We start from the raw sequence: 22,373 nt of genomic DNA on the forward strand, positions 1-22,373 counted from the left end.
TCTGACTCTAACAACTTGATTACTGACCCACTGAGAAACCTTTTGACGTTTACTATGTCATTGGCATTACATTGATTTAAAAAGAAAAATATTATGACACTGTGAAAACGTTCTATGGTGGGTCACAAATGAGATGGTTCGATTGTATGACATGACAATCTCAGCCCAGAAATTAGTATTGGAAACATACTCGTCATGCGTTGCGTATGCAAACCAATTATACCTATATAGGTATTTCGGGGATCTCGGAAACGACTCTAACGATTTCGATGAAAATGATTTGCTACTTAATATGGGGGTTTTCGGGGGCGAAAAATCGATCTAGCTAGGTCCTATCTCTGGGAAAACGCGCATTTTTAAGTTTTTACGTTTCCCGAGCACAGCTCGGTCTTTCAGATATTTACTTATAAATCCCTCACCCGCGTTTCCCTGAAGAAGAAATTGCCAACTTTTTTTACAACACTTCATTTTTTTTTTCAGGAATTCTGATCAACAGAAGAAGGTAACACTAAACCTCAGCGCACACTGGCTCGACTACAATCATGGTTCGTATACTTACATTTAACAGTAGCAACACTAAGGGCCACTTGCACCATTCACTAACCCGGGGTTAACCGGTTCTATAACCGGTTACCGGTAGGGAGGAACCTATGTTCCTGAAGTTACCATGGTTACTAGTACAATTTGACACACAACCGGTTAACCCCGGGTTAGTGGATTGGAGCAAATGGCGCTAAGGTACCGTTTGATCTCAGACTGCACCAGCATTTCGGAAGCGTGACATTACTGCCGCAAATGTCAAAATTCCGGACAGCAACATGTTCGACATTTGTGGCAGTAATGCAGTCGGCAGTAATGTCTCACTGCAATACTGCTGCAGTACCTAAAGGTGACAGTCCATTTCCAACGACAGCAGTACTACCATTCATTTTACTATGGAAATTGACAATAACACCGATACGTTCGTACTAGTAGTGCAGCTGCGGTCAGAAATGGAATGTTACCCTAAAGGTGACAGTCCATTTCCAACAACAGCAGTACTACCATTCATTTTACTATGGAAATTGACAATAACACCGATACGTTCGTACTAGTAGTGCAGCTGCGGTCAGAAATGGAATGTTACCCTAAAGGTGACAGTCCATTTCCAACGACAGCAGCACTACCGTTAATTTTACTATGGAAATTGACAATAACACCGACGCGTTTCGTACTAGTAGTGCAGCTGCGGTCAGAAATGGAATGTTACCCTAATTCTGAATTTGAACGGTAGCATTTATTTTAAATTCTGATTATTAAATTTGATATTTCTCCAACAATTCAATATTGCTTAAGAATAATAATTGTACTTATCAATAAATTACTCTGATAATCAATTATGATTTGTTAGACAATTTTCACAAAAGCATATTTTCCGAGTAGCGAATTTTCACATCGCATTTTATCACGATCGCAAATTGCATTAATCGTCTTTTTTAATGCAGCGATTTTTCATGTAGCGTTTTTCAATGCTCGTAAATCATAATTATTAGCTTAAATAGATTTAGATTTATTTATTCGACGATCATTATATTAAATTACAATATAAATTATTTTACACTAATTTATACGAATTTATATTATGATCGTCAGGTAGGAAAATAACAATTGATTATAGTTATACAAATGTCAAGCAATACACAATTTAAAACAATTATAAACAGTCAATTAATTAACTAATTTTTTTTAACAATGTCAAATAATATGAAATGAAAAAACAATGTCAATACGACTAAGCATGGATATCTCATAATGATCATCAAATTAAAATAAAATGAAATACACAATATCATTCGAAAATGCTTTAGTAATGGAATAAATAGTTTTGTGATTTGCGACACGCAAAATGCTCATAAATATCTGGACGGGCTTACTGTTTATCATTTTAGATAAAGGTGACATTCAGATGGTGACATGTATGACTGTTGCGGCGTCGTCGTTGCCGCCGCTGTGATTGGCTAAAATAAAATGATGACAATATTAGAGTTGCAACGGATAGTTGTTTGGCCGGATACCGGATATTCGGCCTGACCATCGACCGAATATCCGGTATCCGGCCGCCGAATATTCGGCCAGCGGGACTATACCTATATTTCGATTTTTCAGGTGTGCATTCTGCACGTTTGACCTGTTTCCTAGTGAATATTCGCGCGGACAAATTTTTAGGTTGGAAATGAGTGCGCGTGCAAGTCAATGGAACGTTTAAATTGTCCGGCCGGATACCGGATAGTAACCGAATATCCGGTGCATCTCTAGACAATATCATATATTGTTGTGCCGCGTAAGAGGTTTGTCATATGTACCTACAGCATTTTATTTTAGCCAATCAAGATACAGCGGCGGCAACTACGACGCCCGCAACAGACATACATGTCACCATCTGAATGTCACCTTTATCTAAAATAATGAACTCATCATCATCGTGCATGCAGTACTTACAGTTGACTCCTTTCTGAGTAGTCAGACTTCTATAGTTATTCTAGTTCGTTGTAGACTACAGATATATAGTGCATAATTGTTCGTATTTGTCATGCTACTTCAGTCAACGTCAGTACTTTGTGTACCGAAACTGACTGAAATAGCAAGACACGTTCGTAAATTTCCGTGAAAATACGATGGAAAATATTTATGTACTACATCTGTAGACGCAATGTAACTTAACTTAACTTAAAACTAAGGGCACTTCCCATTTATCTCCACATTTATATAGTTAACAACGATCGCAATGTTAAATATAAGCTAATAAATTACCATTTAAGTCGATAACGATCTGCTATCACTGACATAGCATAGAAAGTACTTTCAGCCGTAAAACATTCAGCCCGCCCTACCCTACGATAGTTGAGATGTTTATAGTCTTGGTATTTAATAAATTAATCGTATTTTATATCATAAATATTATTAAATTGACGTTTTTAGAAGGGATTTACATCCTCTCGGGCAGAGGTGTAGGGTTAAAGCCAGCGTGGCTTTATTTGGCGTTCATAAGTGCATTGTAATATGCCTACTTGAAAATAAACTATCTTTATCTCAAAGTTCGTATTTAAATAAACCAACTACTTACAGTTATCATTATCAAATGTTTAGGACCTAACTTTAGGAACTAATTAGTAGGGATCAAGAAAGCCTAATTATTATGACGATTAACGTAGGTATATATTATTTATTTTGAAGTAAGGTATCTGCTCTTACTATCAGAAATTAGCTACACAACATTTAAGAGCCCATCAACGTGCACACTAGCGCCACTGCTAAATAATCGTGATTATTTAAATTAAACGATAGGTATTTAAAAAGGGGGCCGTTACGTACTGTATTTTGTATTTAAGTGCCTTTTGAATACATCAAACTACCTACCTAGTTTTTATGTTGCTGGATTCGTCGATATATAAACTCAAAACAAAAACGGCCGTTTTAACTTTGGACGCATAGATTGACGAATCCAGCAACATAAAAACTTATTTGATAGCCGTAGCGGCCCCCTTTTTTAAATACCCATCGTTTAATTTAAATAATAACGATTTAGCAGTGGCGCTAGTGTGCTCGTTGATGGGCTCTTAAAAACACCTGCAAAACACCATTGCAAGATAACATGTTCTAGTTCAAGATATAAATGGCAACTTCCTTAGTTAATTGACTAAAGACAGCACTTATATTATTAACTACAGACAACTTTCGTATGATATAGGATAATCTAGTCCAGAATAAGGACTGACTAGAAACTAGTAAATGACCTAGAGACATAATAATCTTGACATAGACACTGATTACGCGACTGCTATGCAAATATCACTATAAATAGGCGGCCATAAATAAATATTGGATGACTGGAATGAAAGCTAGAGGTGAAAATTGGATTATGATATCGGGTGAACATTCAGGGTGTTTTCTAGTTTAAGTTAAGGCTCATTTAGACGGTGCGAGAACTCGCATGCGAGTTTCATTACATTGCGGTATTTGATTGGTCGGCTGAATTGGATGTACCTAACCAATAGTCCTCAATGTAACTAAAATCGTATTCGAGTTCGCGCGCCGTCTAAATCAGCCCTTAAGCACTATAAGGATGACGATATTATCGATTGTAGTTAAAATCTAATTATTTCGCATCAACCACGAAATAAAGCACTAGAAAAATGAAGGGGAAAACGTAGGTAAGTTCAATGTAGCTAATTCCGTCATAGGGTCTATTCCGTCCACTGGCGTTTTTCTCGAACAACATTGATAATTTCGTCTAATTATAAGGAAATAGTTTTTTTCCTACGATTGAAAATAAAAGAAATATACCTACGCTCGTGGACGGAATAGGCCCTATGACGGAATTAGCCACATTGACCTTAAATCACAGTTATTTTTGGACGTACAGCGAGCTGCAAAATTGCATGACTGAAAATCAGCGGTTTCGCTGAGTCTCATCCATTTCATTAGACAAATATTTGTTAAATCTGTCAGATTTCTATATTCTACATGTACTTCATTGAAGTTCATATATGTTTTTTATAACATTGTTTGTTTGTTTGTTTACAGTGGGTGCGAGTGTGGATGGCGCTGACCATATCCGGCGCGTACTCACAGACTACGCACACGGTAAGTTCCACTGGGTATATAATCCTTCAGCCTATATACGTCCCACTGCTGGGCACAGCACAGTGCTTTAGCTATTTCCCACACTGGCCCATTGTGGGTTGGGGGCTACCCATACCTTTGAATTTCTTTACAGATGTATGCAGGATTCCACACGATGTTTTCCTTCACTGAAAAGCTACTGGTCCTCATATCAAATAATATTCCGTAGGTACATAAGTTCCGAAAGTCTTTGGTAGGACAAACCACAAATTATACAATACAATACAATAGGTACTTTTTATTGCATAGCTCACATAGTTTACAAAACAACACATTATAAAATACCTAAAGTCCTCCGCCGCGTCTGTCTGTTTATGTGTTTGTTTGGATGTTCGCGACAAACCCAAAAACTACTGAACAGATTTTTCATGCGGTTTTCATCTATCAATAGAGTGATTCTTGAGGAAGGTATAGGTTGGTATAGGTGTATAATTTTGAAAACGGCGTTGTCCCCGTGGTCCCGGAGAGAAGACTGGTCACAACGACAAGACCGAGACTACGGGAACAACGCTGTCTTAGAAAATTTATACACTTTATAATATATGCAATAAAGTCCCATTTTAGTAAATAATAATGAGTACAAAGATTGTGAAAGTCAAATCAGTATTCGACTAGGAATCCTTCAAAATCCCTAGATTGAAACGGACCGAAGCATCGAACCTTGTCCGGAGAAAGTGCCGCACATATACGTATATAAACGACATTGCAGTATCGCTTCCTGCTCGCAGTCGTACAATGGAATCTGCATAAACCCGACCCGAGATACAGGAGGGAGCGAGGCCAGACATTCACTACGTGAAATGTGGTTGCCCGGTCATTTTACAGATGGCGCCAGCATAGGTTTCACACTGTCAATCCTACTGAAATTTTCTGGCCTAGGGCCTGTTTCTCAAAAGCTTGTAACTTGTAATACAAGCGGATGTCACTTTGTCAGCTTTTGTTAGAAAGGGACTTCCACTTGTATTACGAGTTACAAGCTTTTGAGAAACAGGCCCTAGGCCAAACGGGCCTTTGCATGCAGGTACAGGTAAAACCTAATACGTTGTCGCCACCTATAAACCTATGTCAGTTGCCAACCCGATAATGCCTAGAAAGTTAGTAGACCGGCCAACCGCTTTGAGGCCATTTCAGGAAAACTTTTCACTTGTAGGTAAAGCAAGCCAATGTCATTTTCTGATACAAGGAGTTCTAGGAGAAAAAAAGTTTATGAAAATGTGCTAGTAATGCTAGTATGTATGTCTAGATCTCAATTAAATACAAAATATCTGGGAGACCCAGCTTTGCTCACATATATAAACTCAAAAATGCTCGTTTTCCCAGAGGTAAGACCTATTAGCTATAGTTCGTATTTTAGCATTAGAAAAAAGGTAAACAATCTTGATGTGTCTTTTAATTGAAAAATGCTTTTTAAAAAACAGTAAGGGCATTTATTTGTATGATGATACAGATATTTGTTCCTACTTCATGGTTGTTTTCTATGTATTTAAATATTTTTATATTATATAGATCGTTGTCTGAGTACCCACAATACAAGCCTTCTTGAGCTTACCGTGGGGCTTAGTCAATTTGTGTAAAAATGTCCTATAATATTTATTTATTATTTATTTATTTTTCGCCCCCGATATAGCAAATTTCATAGAAATCGTTAGAGCCGTTTCCGAGATCCCCGAAATATATATATATATATATACATAATTATATAAACAAGAATTGCTAGTTTAATTTACCTATAGGTATTAGATATGTATTAATTACACACGAGAAGTATCAATATCAATTTCTTCACGGCAACTTACCGAGATGAAAAGCGCAAGTGACTTACGCCACGCTCGCCCGCGCGTGCCGTCTCGAGTTCTCGACTATTAATAACAATCCGATCTTATTGTCTATTGTTTATTATCTATGACTCTCTATTATCTCTGGTACAGCTGTTCGGCTTTTTGCGTTAATTAGCGAGGTGGCGTAACTCTTTTGTTTTAAGTTTCGAACTGTAATTGCTTTCGTGATGGATGCGTTTTGGAGACTGTTACGTGCTGCATTGGCTTCTTTTTGTTTTATTCTATTATTTTTTTAAATATACTTAATGATAGTATTAGTATATAATATTTATTTTTAATATCTGTTTGTAATTTCTAATTATGTAATAATTATTCTTAGTTACCAAGACAAACAATGGAACATCACTTTAATTACAAAAAACTTTAATGTTAACATTAGAGATTTAAATTAAGCATATTTTATTGTACCTAACTTATTTATAAGTCATATATCGAAGTAAATAGCTATTAAATACACGGATGTAGTACTAAAAAATATATTTGTAGTTATAATAAAATATATTTATTGCGCACCGCATAATAAAAAAGATGAATACAGTAGATACTTAAAACGCTCTTCAATAAACGAAATTACGGAAATAAACTGCGGAGATACTACCGGCTGGATGTTTTATTACGTTATATGATAGTTTCAGAGTACCAGTATACGAACAAAACATTAATCATTTCCTCTTTATCTTACGAGTACTATCACTATCGTTTAACTATTATGTATAAAGCTCTAAAACCAACAAGCTTAACCAGAACAGTTTAAGGGCCGATTAAACTAAACTTACTAACATTGCATAATGCTTACATAAAGCTCTGGGTTCCGAGTGAAAGGAACTTCCTATCGGTCTGTCTGTCCGAGTGATTGAGCGCCTAAACTGTGCGACGACAGGTGAAATACCTTCCTTGATTGTTGATTTACTGCGTCAGTGTTAACTTCCCACACCTACTTATCAATCTATCCGTTAGTTATTGTCTAGGCTAGGGTGTCCTTTAGTTTTTTTTTTATAGTTTGTATTAAGATCAATCACAATTGATGAGAGAGGATGATACTTCGCAGATATTTCAGGGAGGAATGGTTATAACTTAACCAACTATAAATACTTATATGTACTATACTAAGCATAAAGTTTCTTTTATTTTAGTATTAATTTTAATTTCTTTGTAGTTTTAGTTTATTTTAATAAGTTATTTTATATTCAATATGTTACACATAGATAGTTTCTTTGAAATAAAATAAACAATTGCAATAAGTATTTTAGCATAAATAAAAGTATTTAATTTTTGCAAAGGTTACATAGTATTTATTTATTTACATTGTAAAGAAAACATTTGTGCCGGATAGACGGTCTGGTATGTTTCGAGACTGTCTCTCGGCAGTTTTAAGGTCCCAGTATAACATGCTGAGGAACACACAAAAAAAACCATTTAAAGATATCACAAGAGAAGACTCCACTCGCACTCCATTATAAACGTATGACCAATCTCAACCAACTGCAATTTTCCATATTCTCCCCGTTTTAGTTTGGTTAATTCTAACTAAGCATGTGATAAATGTTAGCCAAATACGAATACTTGCACGCAGTAGACCTAACCTAAGTCAAATAACCCACGAGCTGATTTTTTCAGAAATGCCTGAAGAGCCTGAATAAATTCAGATATTGTCTATAGCGCATGTCTTTTTGTACGGTAAAATCTGAGATTTGGACTAAGGGTCGGTTGCACCAAACTGTTCGTATCGTTAAAGAGTTCGCTAAATTTTTATGTATGGAAAGTTTCATAGTAAAGCGCCGGGGGGCGCCGGCTGACGTTGATCAGTCTGCTAAATGTGGTTGGTGCAACTGGCCCTAAGAATTTCAAAAAAAAAATCAGGTCGTGTGATGTACCTATATCTACTATACTTAATCGGAAAAGCGAGTGTAACGCCGCCGTGTTCAACACTAAACATATCATTACCAGTACCAATACACGTCTTTGTTCCACTTCCTGCAATGTTTTGTAATAGAGGTTCCGGTGTCATTAAGAACAGAAGCAGTTTACAAGCAAAAACCGATCGATGATTTCCATTGTGAAATTATGATTGTTCTAAGTGTGACGGAATGTAGAGAGACAATCGTAGAACTTTTGTATGAAATATCGTTTGATATTGTAATACTTAATAACTTTTCTTGAGGTAACCGGACTAGTAAGGCCTAGGTTCTCCCTTCGGTTGGAAGGTCAGATAGCAATCGCCGGGGTGCAATTGCAATGCTTTGACGACGCGATGACGATGCGTAGGTACACGGCAATAAGTTGTAGCGTAATATACCTATACCTCCCTTGCAAACAAAATGTATTAATTGATTGTATGTCATAAAACACCAATATGAGCCAGTATTTTCTTCATTACTAAGCCAACTAAGACAATTTACTAAAGGTCCTGTAAAACGCACACTTTAAAAGGTACAAAAAATAAAAACCTTTTCATTGAGAAGAAATTCAAAGGCATGAGAAGTTCTCACTCCGCATTTGACTAGCTTGGAGGCTATAGCCCAAACTCTGTTGTACAAAAAGATGAGGCCTATGCCCAGCAATCCCAGCATTGGGCAATAGATGGTAGACGGGTGTACTGGCGAAGAATGATGATGACAGAATAGTACCTAAAGAAAGTATGACACTCTTTTGCACTTGTTACTATAAAAGGTAAATTATAAACTGAAATAGATGTCGATACTAAAGAAAAAGTGACCAAGATCTCATTGTCCCTATAAAGGTAAATTGTTCAAGGTGTATATATTATGGATGGCTTTATCCACGTGATAAAATTACCGTCACTTTTTAACACGACGGGATTGGAAGTGACGGACACCGTTTTATCACGCTGTCACGTAGACAAGAACGACCATCATATCCGTACAGTACATAGAGTGAACTGGGAATTGTGGAAGAGAATTCTCTAAACTGGGCATTTATTTGTATTTAAACTTGTACCAAAAATGTATGTGTTAAAAATGGGAAAATTTTATATTATTTCTAGTCAGAATCGCGAGCTTTTTCCATTTTTACTGAGAAAAAAAAGTGTGCCCACAATTTTTGGTCCGTTTGCGACGGTTTTCAATACAACCTTCTATGACCGTAACAAAACGGAAAAAAAAAAATTGTATGAAATTTTGGGGTCACATTTTTTCTCGTATTAGGATCGAAAGAGCTCGTGATTCTGAGTGTAAAACGTTATAAGAATTCCAAAATCTAAAATGCAAGTTGGGGGTACAACTTTAAATAGAAATGCCCAACTATAGATAAGTATGATTGGAATGTACAGTACAAAGTTTCATTACACCTAGGGCTTGCATTATCCGTCCATTTTTTGTATCCGGATATTTCGAATATTTATAATTTTACTATCCGGATATCCGGATAAAACGGATAATTCGAATACTTGCTTTTTATTTAACAAAACTCACACGAACTTTATAAAAAATGTACTTAATAGAATCAAATTTTACGTATAAAAGGTTGCGTAACACAAATGCTAGGGTATTTTTAGGAGGTCTACCTTTTCGTCGAAATTTTATTGTCCTAATTTCACTTGGTAATTTTTTTCTCTGAAGCTTTAGATACTGTGACATCAACCTTCGACAAATTTTATTTTTTAACAATATAATAATATAGTTTATGGAGATACTTCAACCCTCCGCTTAATACGGCACCGGCACCCTGCACTGCGAAATTAATTTCTTAAGTGACTTCAGATGATCACAAGATATGTGACGTTTAATTCATTAAAATTTAACAACCATGAATCATTTAATTATGGTGAAACTCTTCTTCAGTTAAGAAATTGGCGTCTTATTGACATATGGTACTGGCCGTGGTTTTGATGATATTTAGAGAATCGATTACGTCTTCTAACTGCTGAGATATTACATTGCATTTAAGGTCAATCAAGGCTTTCATTAACTTTCTTATCATATCTGCTAAACAGCTACTGCATCTCGTTCAGCAGTTCAATATCAACCGAAGTTCTCCTCCGTTGAACCCATTTTACTTCTTTCGCACGTTATTAATAATATATTCAGACACTAACAATAATGCAGCGCAGCGCGTTTGATAGGAACACGGTACAAGTACATTCAATTGTACGTTTTACGGACCTAGGTCGATCTGCATAAGATTGTACCCAAATATTAAAAAAAATAAGGGAGTAGACGACAATCAAGGAGAAATATTTAAATGATCAGTGTCTATACCGTAAAAATGTATCTAAATAAATAAATAAATCAACCGACATCGTTTACGTTATAATTTCCAACGTTTTTTAAATAGTTTTCTTAAAAATTTGAATGATATTTTTGTCATAAATGGTATTCGAATTATTCGTTTTATCCGGATATCAACCTCATCTAAATCCGGATAGTAAATTGGACGGATATCCGGATAAAGCGGTTATCCGGATATCCGGATTGCAAGCCCTAATTACACCGCATTATACAGCCGGTGTTCAAAGCCCATACCGAAGACCAGGAAACCATAAACACATGTGGCTTTTCACTCGCGGAAGGCATCGCCTAATCCGTTCTATGATATTTTTGTCATAAATGGTATTCGAATTATTCGTTTTATCCGGATATCAACCTCATCTAAATCCGGATAGTAAATTGGACGGATATCCGGATAAAGCGGTTATCCGGATATCCGGATTGCAAGCCCTAATTACACCGCATTATACAGCCGGTGTTCAAAGCCCATACCGAAGACCAGGAAACCATAAACACATGTGGCTTTTCACTCGCGGAAGGCATCGCCTAATCCGTTCTAAACAGTCCTAAGTCCAAACACATTCAATAGTTAATAGGCCTTTAGGCTTCTGTTGAAAAATAATCCGCGATCTCCTTATAAGCTGCCCTGTTAAAACTATTACCGAACGCAATTAATAACCAGTGTATGCGTGGTTTAAAACTCCATAACAATTTCAAGTAATTGTAGATCCAACTATACTAGTTTCATGTTCGATGTTGGACCGATGCGAATGTTGCTCGAGAGTCACAGAACACCGCCTCTAGAAACCTAATATTGGCCATTTTGTTCCCGACGCAAATCACCAAACTGTGAGGTGCGGGAGGGGTGCCCACGGCGTTGCGATTGGTCGTTTTAAACATGGCGCGCTGACACGTGTAAATGTAGGGATGGGACATGTTCATTACAGGTAGTGGGTACTGCTACCAGTGACATCGAAATTTATTGTGGTAAAATTGTTACCAATTTAGTATACTTAGAGTAAACTTACTTAATAATTATACTTATTGATTAATTTAATATTTCATTAAGTAATTTAACAATGTACCTGAAATTTTTACTTAACATATTAGGGCATTTCTGTTTAAAGTACCCAGAACTTGAATTTTAAAGTTTAGAATTTTTATATTATTTCCACTCAGAATCGCAATCTCTTTCGATACGAGAAAAAGTGTCGCCAAAATCTCATACAATTATTTTCTTTTGTCCGTTTTATTAAGGTCATAGAAGGTTGTATTGAAAACATATTCAAATGGACCAATAACATATGCAAATCAACTCCGAGTTCTCTCGCACTTCTTTGAAGTTCATCATCAGGTCCATCTCGTGACATGAGACCTAACTGCTCACCTAGAGGATTCTAAAAAACCCATACAACATATGTCTATCCCAAACCAACACCGAGTTCCCTCGAACTTCTTTGAAGTTCATCATCAGGTCCATCTCGTGACATGAGACCTAACTGCTCACCTAGAGGATTCTAAAAACCCCATACAACATATGTCTATCACAAACCAACACCGAGTTCCCTCGCACTTCTTTGAAGTTCATCATCAGGTCCATCTCGTGACATGTGACCTAACTGCTCCGCTGGCCTAGAGGATTCTAAAAAAACTTACACAACATGTTACCTATATATTATGTCTAAAATGGTACAATACGGTATGACGAAGCACGAAGTTTCCGCAACTGAAAAACCATCATCGTCACATCACTAGTCGAAAGGGAAAGGGATAGCGCATTGCATTTTCAAGTTAACGAAAAGGGACGGACATACTTCGCCTCTGCTTACAGGTCGTAATCTTGGGCGCAACTGATCGGAGCGGCGCGCGAACAATCTTATATTTGACCTATACACCATACGGGCGGTGACCGCGAGTCGTCCTATAAGCTCGGTCTATAGGGGTTGGTCTGTGTCGAGAGTAAAAGTGCCCGGGAGCGCGCATGAAAGTGAACATTTCAAAGGCAATGCCTAGGTTTTGCACTTGGAGGAAGAAGGGCGGAAGTATTTAAGGTATAAGGTCACATAAGTCAGTTGGTCGCAGAGTGTGAGCGGCTGTAAGTTATATTTATCTTTAGATAAAGCCTACGATTATTTGAAAGTTGTTATACCTACGTATAAATCTGTCTTTTGTTTCGTTGCTCATAGAATATTTATTTCTACTATACATAATCGCTTGATTATTATATTTAATTACACAAACGGGTCTACCGCGATATAATTTCATTGTTTTTACCTTTAATCACACCACACCACAGCTGGTGCAACTCAGCTGAAACGTCGGAATTAAAGGTAAAAACAATGAAATTATATCGCGGTAGACCCGTTTGTGTAATTAAATATGTGTACAAAACGCGAGAGTTTAAAGCGCTTGATTATTGTTTTAACGAAATAGAAGCCTGCTTGTGCACTGCACACCCATTATAATTCGGTCATTTTACGGGCTCAATTTCACATTCTAAGTTTAAGGGTCAGTTGCACCAACCACATGGAGCGGACTGATTAACGTCCATCAACAGTGTAGTATAAAACTTCCCATACAATAAAATTTAGCGAACGCTTTAACGGTGACAGACGGTTGGGTAGGTGTTTAATCTTCTATCGCGCCTATCCATTACCTATAGTGGTATCTTTAATTGCTATCAAAGCTCGTAGAACTTTGATATCTTGTAAATTTTACTAGAAATAAATCACTCTAAGTCTGCTCGGACTGATTTATTATTACGTGCCGCTATATAATTTCCAATGTCATAATCTTATCTAGTGCAATTATTATATTATATAGGTACACTAACGTATCAGTAACGAGTTATTGGGGCATTTCTATTTAAAGATGTACCCCCAACTTGCATTTTGGATTTTGGAATTTTTATATTCTTTCCACTCAGAATCACGAGTTCTTTCGATCCTAATACGAGAAAAAAAGTGTCCCCAAAATTGTTTTGTTACGGTCATAGAACGGTTACGGTTGTATTGAAAACCGTAACTAGGGAATGCAATCCCGCATGAGGAATTCAATCCCGGTATTTAACGGGATTGTCATTTTCAGTCCCGCGGGATCCCGGTATTTGCGGGATCCCGCGAGTTACTATACTATTTTACGAATTGGTACTAAATTTGAAGGTTTAAAAGAAAACGTTAACAAAATTTTGAAATAGTACATTGTGTATCAAGGGCGGTAAACAAGAATTTACGAACGAGTGTAAATTGAAGGCGTAATTAACACGAATTCGTAATTCGTGTACCGTGGCACATACAATGTTTTTTATCACACCTGTGAATAAAAAAATAAAAATTTTGCTTTATTTCGGACGTACATTACAACAGCCCTAGGTCCAAATTTTGGATTTACGGACCGCATCGCCTAGCAAGTTTTACGAAAAAATATATTACAGCCCTAGGTCGAAATTAAAGATTTATGGACCGCATTTGCCTACGTTACGTGTAGTAAGTAGTAACACCTTTTACAAGCACTGCAAGTGTGATGAAAAGTTCTTTATTTAACTTCTTAAAGAACAATTATTAGACATTACTGGTATAGTTATGCCCCGTTGTTTTATTATTTGCGTTGCTTTACACAACTTGCACTCTGCGAATCTTCCGCTTTCAAAAAATACTTCCACACACAGCGTAAGTTTCCTAGTAGATACTGTAGCCAGTACTTGGAAATTCTTTAAATACACCGTCTCCAACATACTTAACACTTGATGTAGCAAAAGCAAAAATATTCATTCATATAAATAAATGTTTATTTTTTAATATTTAATCAAAATATTACTCAATGCAAACGGTACCAAAAAACATACAAATTCAGACGAAATTCTCTTTCGTGTCCTTATCCCTTCGTCCACAGATGCATCTAGGCTCCGTGAAGAACTTTCGCCACTAGGCGCACACGTCCGCACACGTGTTACTAGTAGTAAAACGTAAGAACCAAGTCGCTTCTCAATCCCGCAAATCCCGCAGGATCCCGCTTAATTTCCGAGCGGGATTAATCTCGCAAATTGTATGCGGGATCCCGGTATTTCGGGATCCTGGTATCCCGGTATTGCATTCCCTAACCCTAACCAAACGGACTAAAAATTTGGACTACAACACTTAGGGTCACTTGCACCATTCACTAACCCGGGATTAACCGCTTAAACCTGGAGTTAGCATGTTTACCAGTACAATTTGACACTGGGTTAACGGTTTAACCTGCTAACCCCGGGTTAGTGGAATGGTGCAAATGGCGATTAAGCCCCTAAAGTTTATTTTTAGACCATGTCAGTCTGTATCAGAAAAACGCTAAGCATTTTATATTCAACAACACAAATTGCAAGTTGTCATGATTTAACGAAACTTGATTTAAAAGGTCGAGTTGAAAAGCTCGAGCAATTGAAATGTTACGTAAGCGACGGGTCAGGTTTGTTGGTAAACAGAGTGGAGTGTAAAATGTATGTTATGTGGCATGTTTGATTGTTTGCTCGTCCGGTGATTGGGCGGCAATGATTACTTGATTGGACATGAGTGACTGGATTATTGATTGAAAGATGTTAAAAGATTTGTAATAGCTACAAACGGTTACGTTAGTTACGATTGACTATAAATAAAAAGCTTTAGATTTTTTTTATACCTGGTAAAATTTACAACATGTCTTAGAGTGACTTAGAGGATTAAGAACCTCACATGATGTAATATTATATTTTACAGTACATATGGTGCTACTTTCCCGCCCTAGGGCGGGATTAAGGACAATACGTGCCTATTTCAAACATTTAAAGGGCCATATGTACTGTAAAACGTTGTACAATACACGTGCGAAAAGCTATTTCCTACTTTTCCCACTTGTATCGTAATGTACTAATATATACCTAGGGCAGTAAAGTAAGAAATGTCCCTCGGCTTCGCCTCGGTTGGTAATTCCATGTGACCTGAGGTTTTCTTATTTACTGGCCGTGCTGTGTATAGCGTGTACATACTATTTTTCTGTTCGATGGAGCCGGAAAGAGGCAACCTCCTTTAGCGCAGCGTGCCGAAAGTTGACGCTTTCCGCACGGAGAGCAGAAAAAGTCAATTTCAAATCAGAGAACTCATATTTTTGAAAACAATTAACAATCTTCACATGAATGTGATTTTTATTAACAGTGAAATAAGCATGCCCCATTTCACACTTCGGAAATAGGTAACCTATAGATACAGGTAGGTTAGTCCTTCTTCTTTTTTAAGTCTGTTCCTTAGAAAATCACTTTCGGTAGACACCTTTTTGACGAGGAAATGAAAACCATTACCTACAAAATTAATAGGTGGTTTAATCATACTTAATATTCAAAGATACCCTGAAGCTATAAAATGCACCATAAAATAGATAAATTTAATTGAAACAAGTAACCACTTCTCTTTGCATGGTTAAAGTAACGCCCATACATGAAAAATAATAACTCGATCGCTTCCGACTTCCAAAACAATTATTGATAATAATAACTCTCTCCATTGCGTCACCGTGTGTTTTACGCAACACAATGACATGGATATTGAATTGTAACGTTATATAAATTGTATTAGAGTAATCTAATCTTTATCTCCGAAGTGGAACACCTGTTAAGTAACCGATGTATACATATTTAATTACACAAACGGGTCTACAGCGATATAATTTCATTGTTTTTACCTTAAATTCCGATGACCCGACGTATAGGTTCGGAGCTGTTGTGTTACAAGGAGACACGTATGATGGTGTCAATGGTTGTGTATTAAATAGCGTAATAAAATTACGTTTGAGGGCATAGTATTTAATTAAATTATCTTTAATAGGTATCTACATACCTATGTACTTACAATACTTATTTTAGGTTATTTATTTTAGTAACCTACCTAACTCTCAAAAGACTCAACATATAGTAAAAATATGTTAAGTCCATAAACTATTAATCTACTTTATTAATTAAATGCTATTTATTAATTTACAGAAAATTCAGCAGAACGGTGTTGGCTACGAGTGGGGCTGGCAGTTGACGCCGCAGGGAGACGGCACCGCGGGACACTACTATGTCAAACTGCCGCAGGTAACATTTGTTTATACGGATAATACCGAATCATCCTTTTAATGCCAGTACCTTCAGCATACCATGTATCTTCTTTTTAAAAGGGAATTCAGTGGACTTGTAAAATTGTAACTTGTAAATTTATCCAATAGGGTTCAGATTGCCGATCTGGGTCACGCACACTATACTCGTACACAGATTTTAAAGCAAAAGTTGTCACTCCTGTGACACCAACAGCACACACAGTGTACATATATACATACATGCACCCAATATCACAGTTTATTAGAAAAGGAGTTCCCCTTTACGCGGATAATAAGGGCTTAATCAGAAAATTTGGCTTTATAAGCTTTTAGTTTTGAGTATTCCTACAGGAGAAGAGGAGACGTGACACTAGGTGATTACGTATGACCCATATACATATTGAACTTGTTTTTATCCATTTCAGAACGAGCAGGAGGTTCGCTACGTGGCCGACGACACCGGCTACCACGGCGCTGTCTCCGTGAACACCGGCACACACACCGCCAGCATAGCGCTTGGAGAACGCGCGCTACAGTTTTCAAACACGCAGGTTTGTTTCGGCCATTGACAACGGATTTTAACGAACCTAGCTAATAACAAAGTGAATAGAGTGCATAGAGACGGATTGTCAAAGTAAATTATGTAGCCACTGTAAATTTACTGCCATCTTTAGACTGAAAATAAAACTGTTAGAACGCCATGTGACTTTAATCAGATCCTTATTCTTTCACTGATATGTGTTAACTTATCAAATATTAATATGAACGCCATCTACTCGACTATAGGCCAAAGGTATGGTGCAATTTTTTCGAGCGATGGCGCCATAATCTTCAGCCTACTCTCGGGTAGATGGCGTTAATATTAATATTTAAGAAGTGAACACATATCAGTGAAAGAATAATGATTAAAGTCAAATGGCGTTCTAACAGTTTTAATCGTCTGTCGAATGATGACAGAAAATGTTCTGTACATAGCTACATAATTTACCATGACAGTAACTCTCTATTTCAAATTCTCTTTGCTAATAAGTACAAAGATAAGGTGTGTCCGGAGTGGAGGATATGTACAAAAGCAAAAATAACGAAAGAGCTTGTAGACAGTCTTCTCCGCATTGGCTTTATTTTCTAAAATAAACAATTGTCTTGTTTCAGTTGCCGGTAACAACACAACTGTACCAAGTATCACCGTCCAATGATAATCAAACCCAAGCACCCGCCACTCCTGCGCAGCCCGTCGATATATATCTCCTACAACAACAGTTCTCCTCCGGCGATCAACAGTTTCCACAAGCAAATGTCCAGTACACAATACCCAACTACTACTATAACAACAATGTAGCTACACCAGCCTACTACAACATACAAACTCTTCATCCTATTCAACTAAACGAACAAATTAGTGATAAAGTAACGAATTTTGAGACGAAGCAAAGTGAACGCTCTAAACCTCTTCAAAACAAAGAGGATAATGCTGAGCAAGATCATGAACATCTGACAACCAATGTTGTTCAAGTCTTCAAGGATCACAATTGCACTGACGAAGACGAAAGACCTAACGAACACAAGGATGACTCACAAAAACCTACACGTGTCTACGCTGAAACTCCTACGTATGACATTCGTAATATTAATGGTAATTACGGTATAAGAAGTACTGAGAGACCGTTGACATATCGAGGAGCTGTCCATTTCAAAGTTGAGGCTCCTCGAGGTAATGCAAGGAGTGAAAGGTATTATTACAATGAAGCATCTACGACTATTCGCAGTGTCACGACAGAAGATGATCGGATTGCTAGACTAGTAGCTTCGACACAGGATATAATATCGAATGAAGATCTGCTCAAAATAAATCACGCTGCTGAAAAACAGACCAATGTACATAATGATGATATCATCAAACCAAAACCACGATTCAGCTTAAAAGCAGAACAAACTCGATATGACCACTATTCAACTGTATCACCAAATACTCAAAGAAACAGAATCACTGAAGAATCTCGATATGACCACTATTCTACTGTATCACCAAATACTCAAAGAAACAGAATCAATGAAGAAACTCGATATGACCAGTATCCCACTGTATCACCAAATACTCAAAGAAGCAGAATCACTGAAGAAACTCGATATGACCAGTATCCCACTGTATCACCAAACACACCAAGAAACAAAATCACTGATGACACTCAATATGACATCTATTCTACTGCCCAGCCAAATATTCCAAGAAACGCAAATGCTGAACAAACTCAATATGACAACTATTCTAATGTGCCATCTACTCCAAGAAATAGAATCACAGTCAGAGCTAAAATACAAAACATTGTTGACAGTGAAATAGAAAACTTAGAGAATGACCAGAATAAAGAGGATGTTCTGAAAACAAATGCAAATCAATACACTTTTGCCTCGCCTATAGTTGTTCAGGATTCTAATTATGACAATTTCAAAGACCAAATTGTTAACAATTTAGTTTCAACTATGGTTCCGTACTTACAAGACGGCTACGAGATTGTTGGAGTAAGAAACAGTATTGATGAGAATTTAACGAATAGTGAAGACAGTCAGGAGAGACAATCTTCTTCTGAGGACCTAGTCAATGTAACGCCAAGACCTATAAGCCAGAAGTATCTTGCTCCTATCACTGTTGCTTTAAGACTTTATAATGCGAATGACTCCGGAACATTCAACACTGTGGATGATCATGAAGTTTCAGATAGCGAAGTCGTAACAGATACAGTGAAAAGCCCACACAGAGAAAAGACTGTTGTAGAAATCCAGCAATCCATTCCTTTGAGCATTACACACATAAATGATGTTGAAGTACATGAGTATTTAGATGAAGGTAGAAGTAATGACAAGGGACCATTAGACTTTGCCAAGTCTTTATATCATACTTACGTTGACGCTTTGAGGTCTAAGGACACTTATGGACAGAAGAACAACCGGAATAACGCTAATTCAATTAATGATCAGCAAAATGATTCTAGAGAACAATTAGAACCAAGTGAAAATATTCAGACTGAAGTCGAAATTAGACCCAATGACGGTAGTAATGAGAGGAATGAATACGCAAGGCCTTATAACACTTATAGTGTAGACCAAGATCACCCAATTATTCAACCCATCATTATTGAAAAGGAAGTACCGGTCACTAAATTCGTTGACAGATATATAGAGAAAGAAGTACCGTATCCAGAAAAAGTGGAAGTCGTAAAGCACGTGCCGGTAGATAGGCCGGTTGCTGTACCGGTACCATATGAAAAAATCGTTGACAGACCAGTTGAAGTCACCCGTTTCGTCAATAAACCTTACCCAGTAGAAGTACCGCATTTATATCCGGTACAGGTACCCTATCCTGTCGAGCACAAAATTTATGTCGACCGACCGGTACACGTCCCTTATCCTGTAGAAAAGGTTGTTGAAAAACAAGTCGTTCATCAAGTCCCTGTACCTACCCCGGTAGCCGTGCCAGTAGGAGTACCCGTCGAAAAAAAAGTCTTGTACCCTATCCCAATAGAACACCGGGTCCCATACCCTGTAGCGGTAGAAAAACCGGTGACAGTTGAGAAAATAGTGCACAAAGAAGTACCGGTTCCATATGAAGTTGAAAAACGGGTACCCTACCCGGTACATTACGAGACTAAAGTTCCTGTCCCTTATCCGGTGGAAAAAAGAATACCGTACCCGGTTGATAGGGTTGTCGAAAAACCGGTAACAGTTACGAAATATGTAGAGAAACCGGTACATATCGAAGTACCAGTGCCACAGCCAGTACCGGTTGCGGTACATTATCCTCAACCTTATCCGGTTGACAGAATTGTAGAGAGAAAAGTGCCTTACCCGGTCCCGGTTGACAGGATTGTTGAGAAAAAAGTACCAGTTCAAGTACCGTACGCTGTTGAAAAAGTTGTCGAGAAAATTGTCGAAAAGCCGGTAGTTGTGACTAAATATGTTGACAAGCCTTACCCAGTTGAAAAGCGTGTGCCGTATCCAGTTGAAAAAATTGTGGAGAAAAAGGTGCCTTACCCGGTCGAAGTACCGGTCCACGTTAAGGTTCCATACCCGGTTGAAAAGAAGATTGAAAGGCCGGTGTACGTGCCCATTAGAGTGCCATATCACTTTGAAAAGCCCCAAGATTACTACACCTATGCATACCCGCACGGCGCTGGGCAGACACAAAATGTTCCCCGATATCAGCAGTTTGCCGAACAACGCAAGCAAGCGAGTCCAGCGTCAAATTTAAATCTTAACGAAATACAACATAATTCCGACCAAAAGGCCCAACAATCTTACGCTGCTCAATACAACCAATACGTTAAAGATTTAAAAGATAGAAGGCCCGCTTCTTCTGTGCAGACAACGCACTGGGGGAATTTATATGCGTCATCTTACCAGTATATCAATAATACACCCAAGTTTGAAATCCAAAAGAACCCAGCATTATCCAACTACATTCACTATTTAACCAATAACAATAACAGACATAATGACTACTACGGTCCTCCGCCAGTTCGCAACGAACAGCAGCATTGGGGACAACAGAATAACAACTATTTTATGCCTAATTCGGAACAATTGAAATTGCGGAGAGCCGATAGGACGCCGAAGGTATCGAATTTAAGGATAGAATATGGGTTTAAGCCACCACTGATCCCTAGCACCGAGATTGATCTAGATGGTTTCCCAATTAAGAAAGATTAGAATTAATGTCTAAAACAAATGTTACCCATGGTCATCGCTAGAGTCAGATTAAGAAAAATTTAACCATATAAGTTCTGACGTGATAACAGTTTAGGTCAAAGTTATACCTATTCATATCTTGCCTTTTATTAATGTTTAAAGTATGGTACCTACTCGATCAGGACGTATTTGTTTACAAACTTACCTACATCGTCCCATGCAAGAGTTTACAGTTTTATTAAACTACCTACCTACTCATGAATTTTGTAAAAATCAGCTTACTTTAAAAATATCGTTTTGCTGATAGTAGGTAGGTAGAGTTATTAAGACCACACTTGCCTTGGAGCTATCGACAATTTTCTGAAGCTTTGCTTCGTAAGATCAGGCTCCGTAGACACCATGCCAATCGCTAACGCTACGTAGCGAACGAAACGCAACGTGTCACTGTCACACTAATATGGAAGAGTGATAGAGAGACACAAAGCGATTCGATGGCGAAGCGCAAGCGATTGTCACCTTGGCTAGGCCGCCAGTTACCCAAGTCTGTTTATTAGCCGTCGACAAATAGGATGATTTGATGACCGATGGCATCCCAAAATGCGTTTATGGAAGTAGATACCTAAGTACATATTTATCGCGGCGAAGAATTTGGATGGCATCCATATAATTTGTGATACAGTTAAGAGACTCAGACGTAGTATAATACCTTAGTTTTTGTACATAGTGTAATTTGTATACCTATAACCTATAGAATTGTTACTTGGTGTATATTAAAAGAACGAAATGTTTTTGTTTTTATATTTGAGAGATACAATTGTGTTCAGAGTTTATAAACAATACTCAATTATTGTTATTATTATTCAAGTCATTTACTAACTTA

The 22,373-nt window shown here is 37.5% G+C and overlaps 2 protein-coding genes and 1 long non-coding RNA gene across 3 annotated transcripts in view; all 3 read left to right on the forward strand.

The window, feature by feature from the left end:
• The window catches only part of LOC134801905 (uncharacterized), a 537,245-nt gene that overhangs the window by 417,116 nt on the left and 97,756 nt on the right, over positions 1–22,373 (forward strand). The window lies entirely within an intron of this gene.
• The window catches only part of LOC134801873 (uncharacterized), a 399,153-nt gene that overhangs the window by 185,101 nt on the left and 191,679 nt on the right, over positions 1–22,373 (forward strand). The window lies entirely within an intron of this gene.
• On the forward strand, positions 468–21,641 carry LOC134801998 (uncharacterized). Its single transcript, XM_063774615.1, has 5 exons — positions 468–545; positions 4,564–4,623; positions 16,713–16,808; positions 17,236–17,361; positions 17,963–21,641. Exons 1-5 carry the CDS (start codon positions 543–545, stop codon positions 21,512–21,514), a joined length of 3,837 nt encoding a protein of 1,278 aa, XP_063630685.1. The 5' UTR covers positions 468–542; the 3' UTR covers positions 21,515–21,641.

Source organism: Cydia splendana, chromosome 23 (genome assembly GCF_910591565.1).
Source record: "Cydia splendana chromosome 23, ilCydSple1.2, whole genome shotgun sequence".
NCBI classification, from domain to species: domain Eukaryota; kingdom Metazoa; phylum Arthropoda; class Insecta; order Lepidoptera; family Tortricidae; genus Cydia; species Cydia splendana.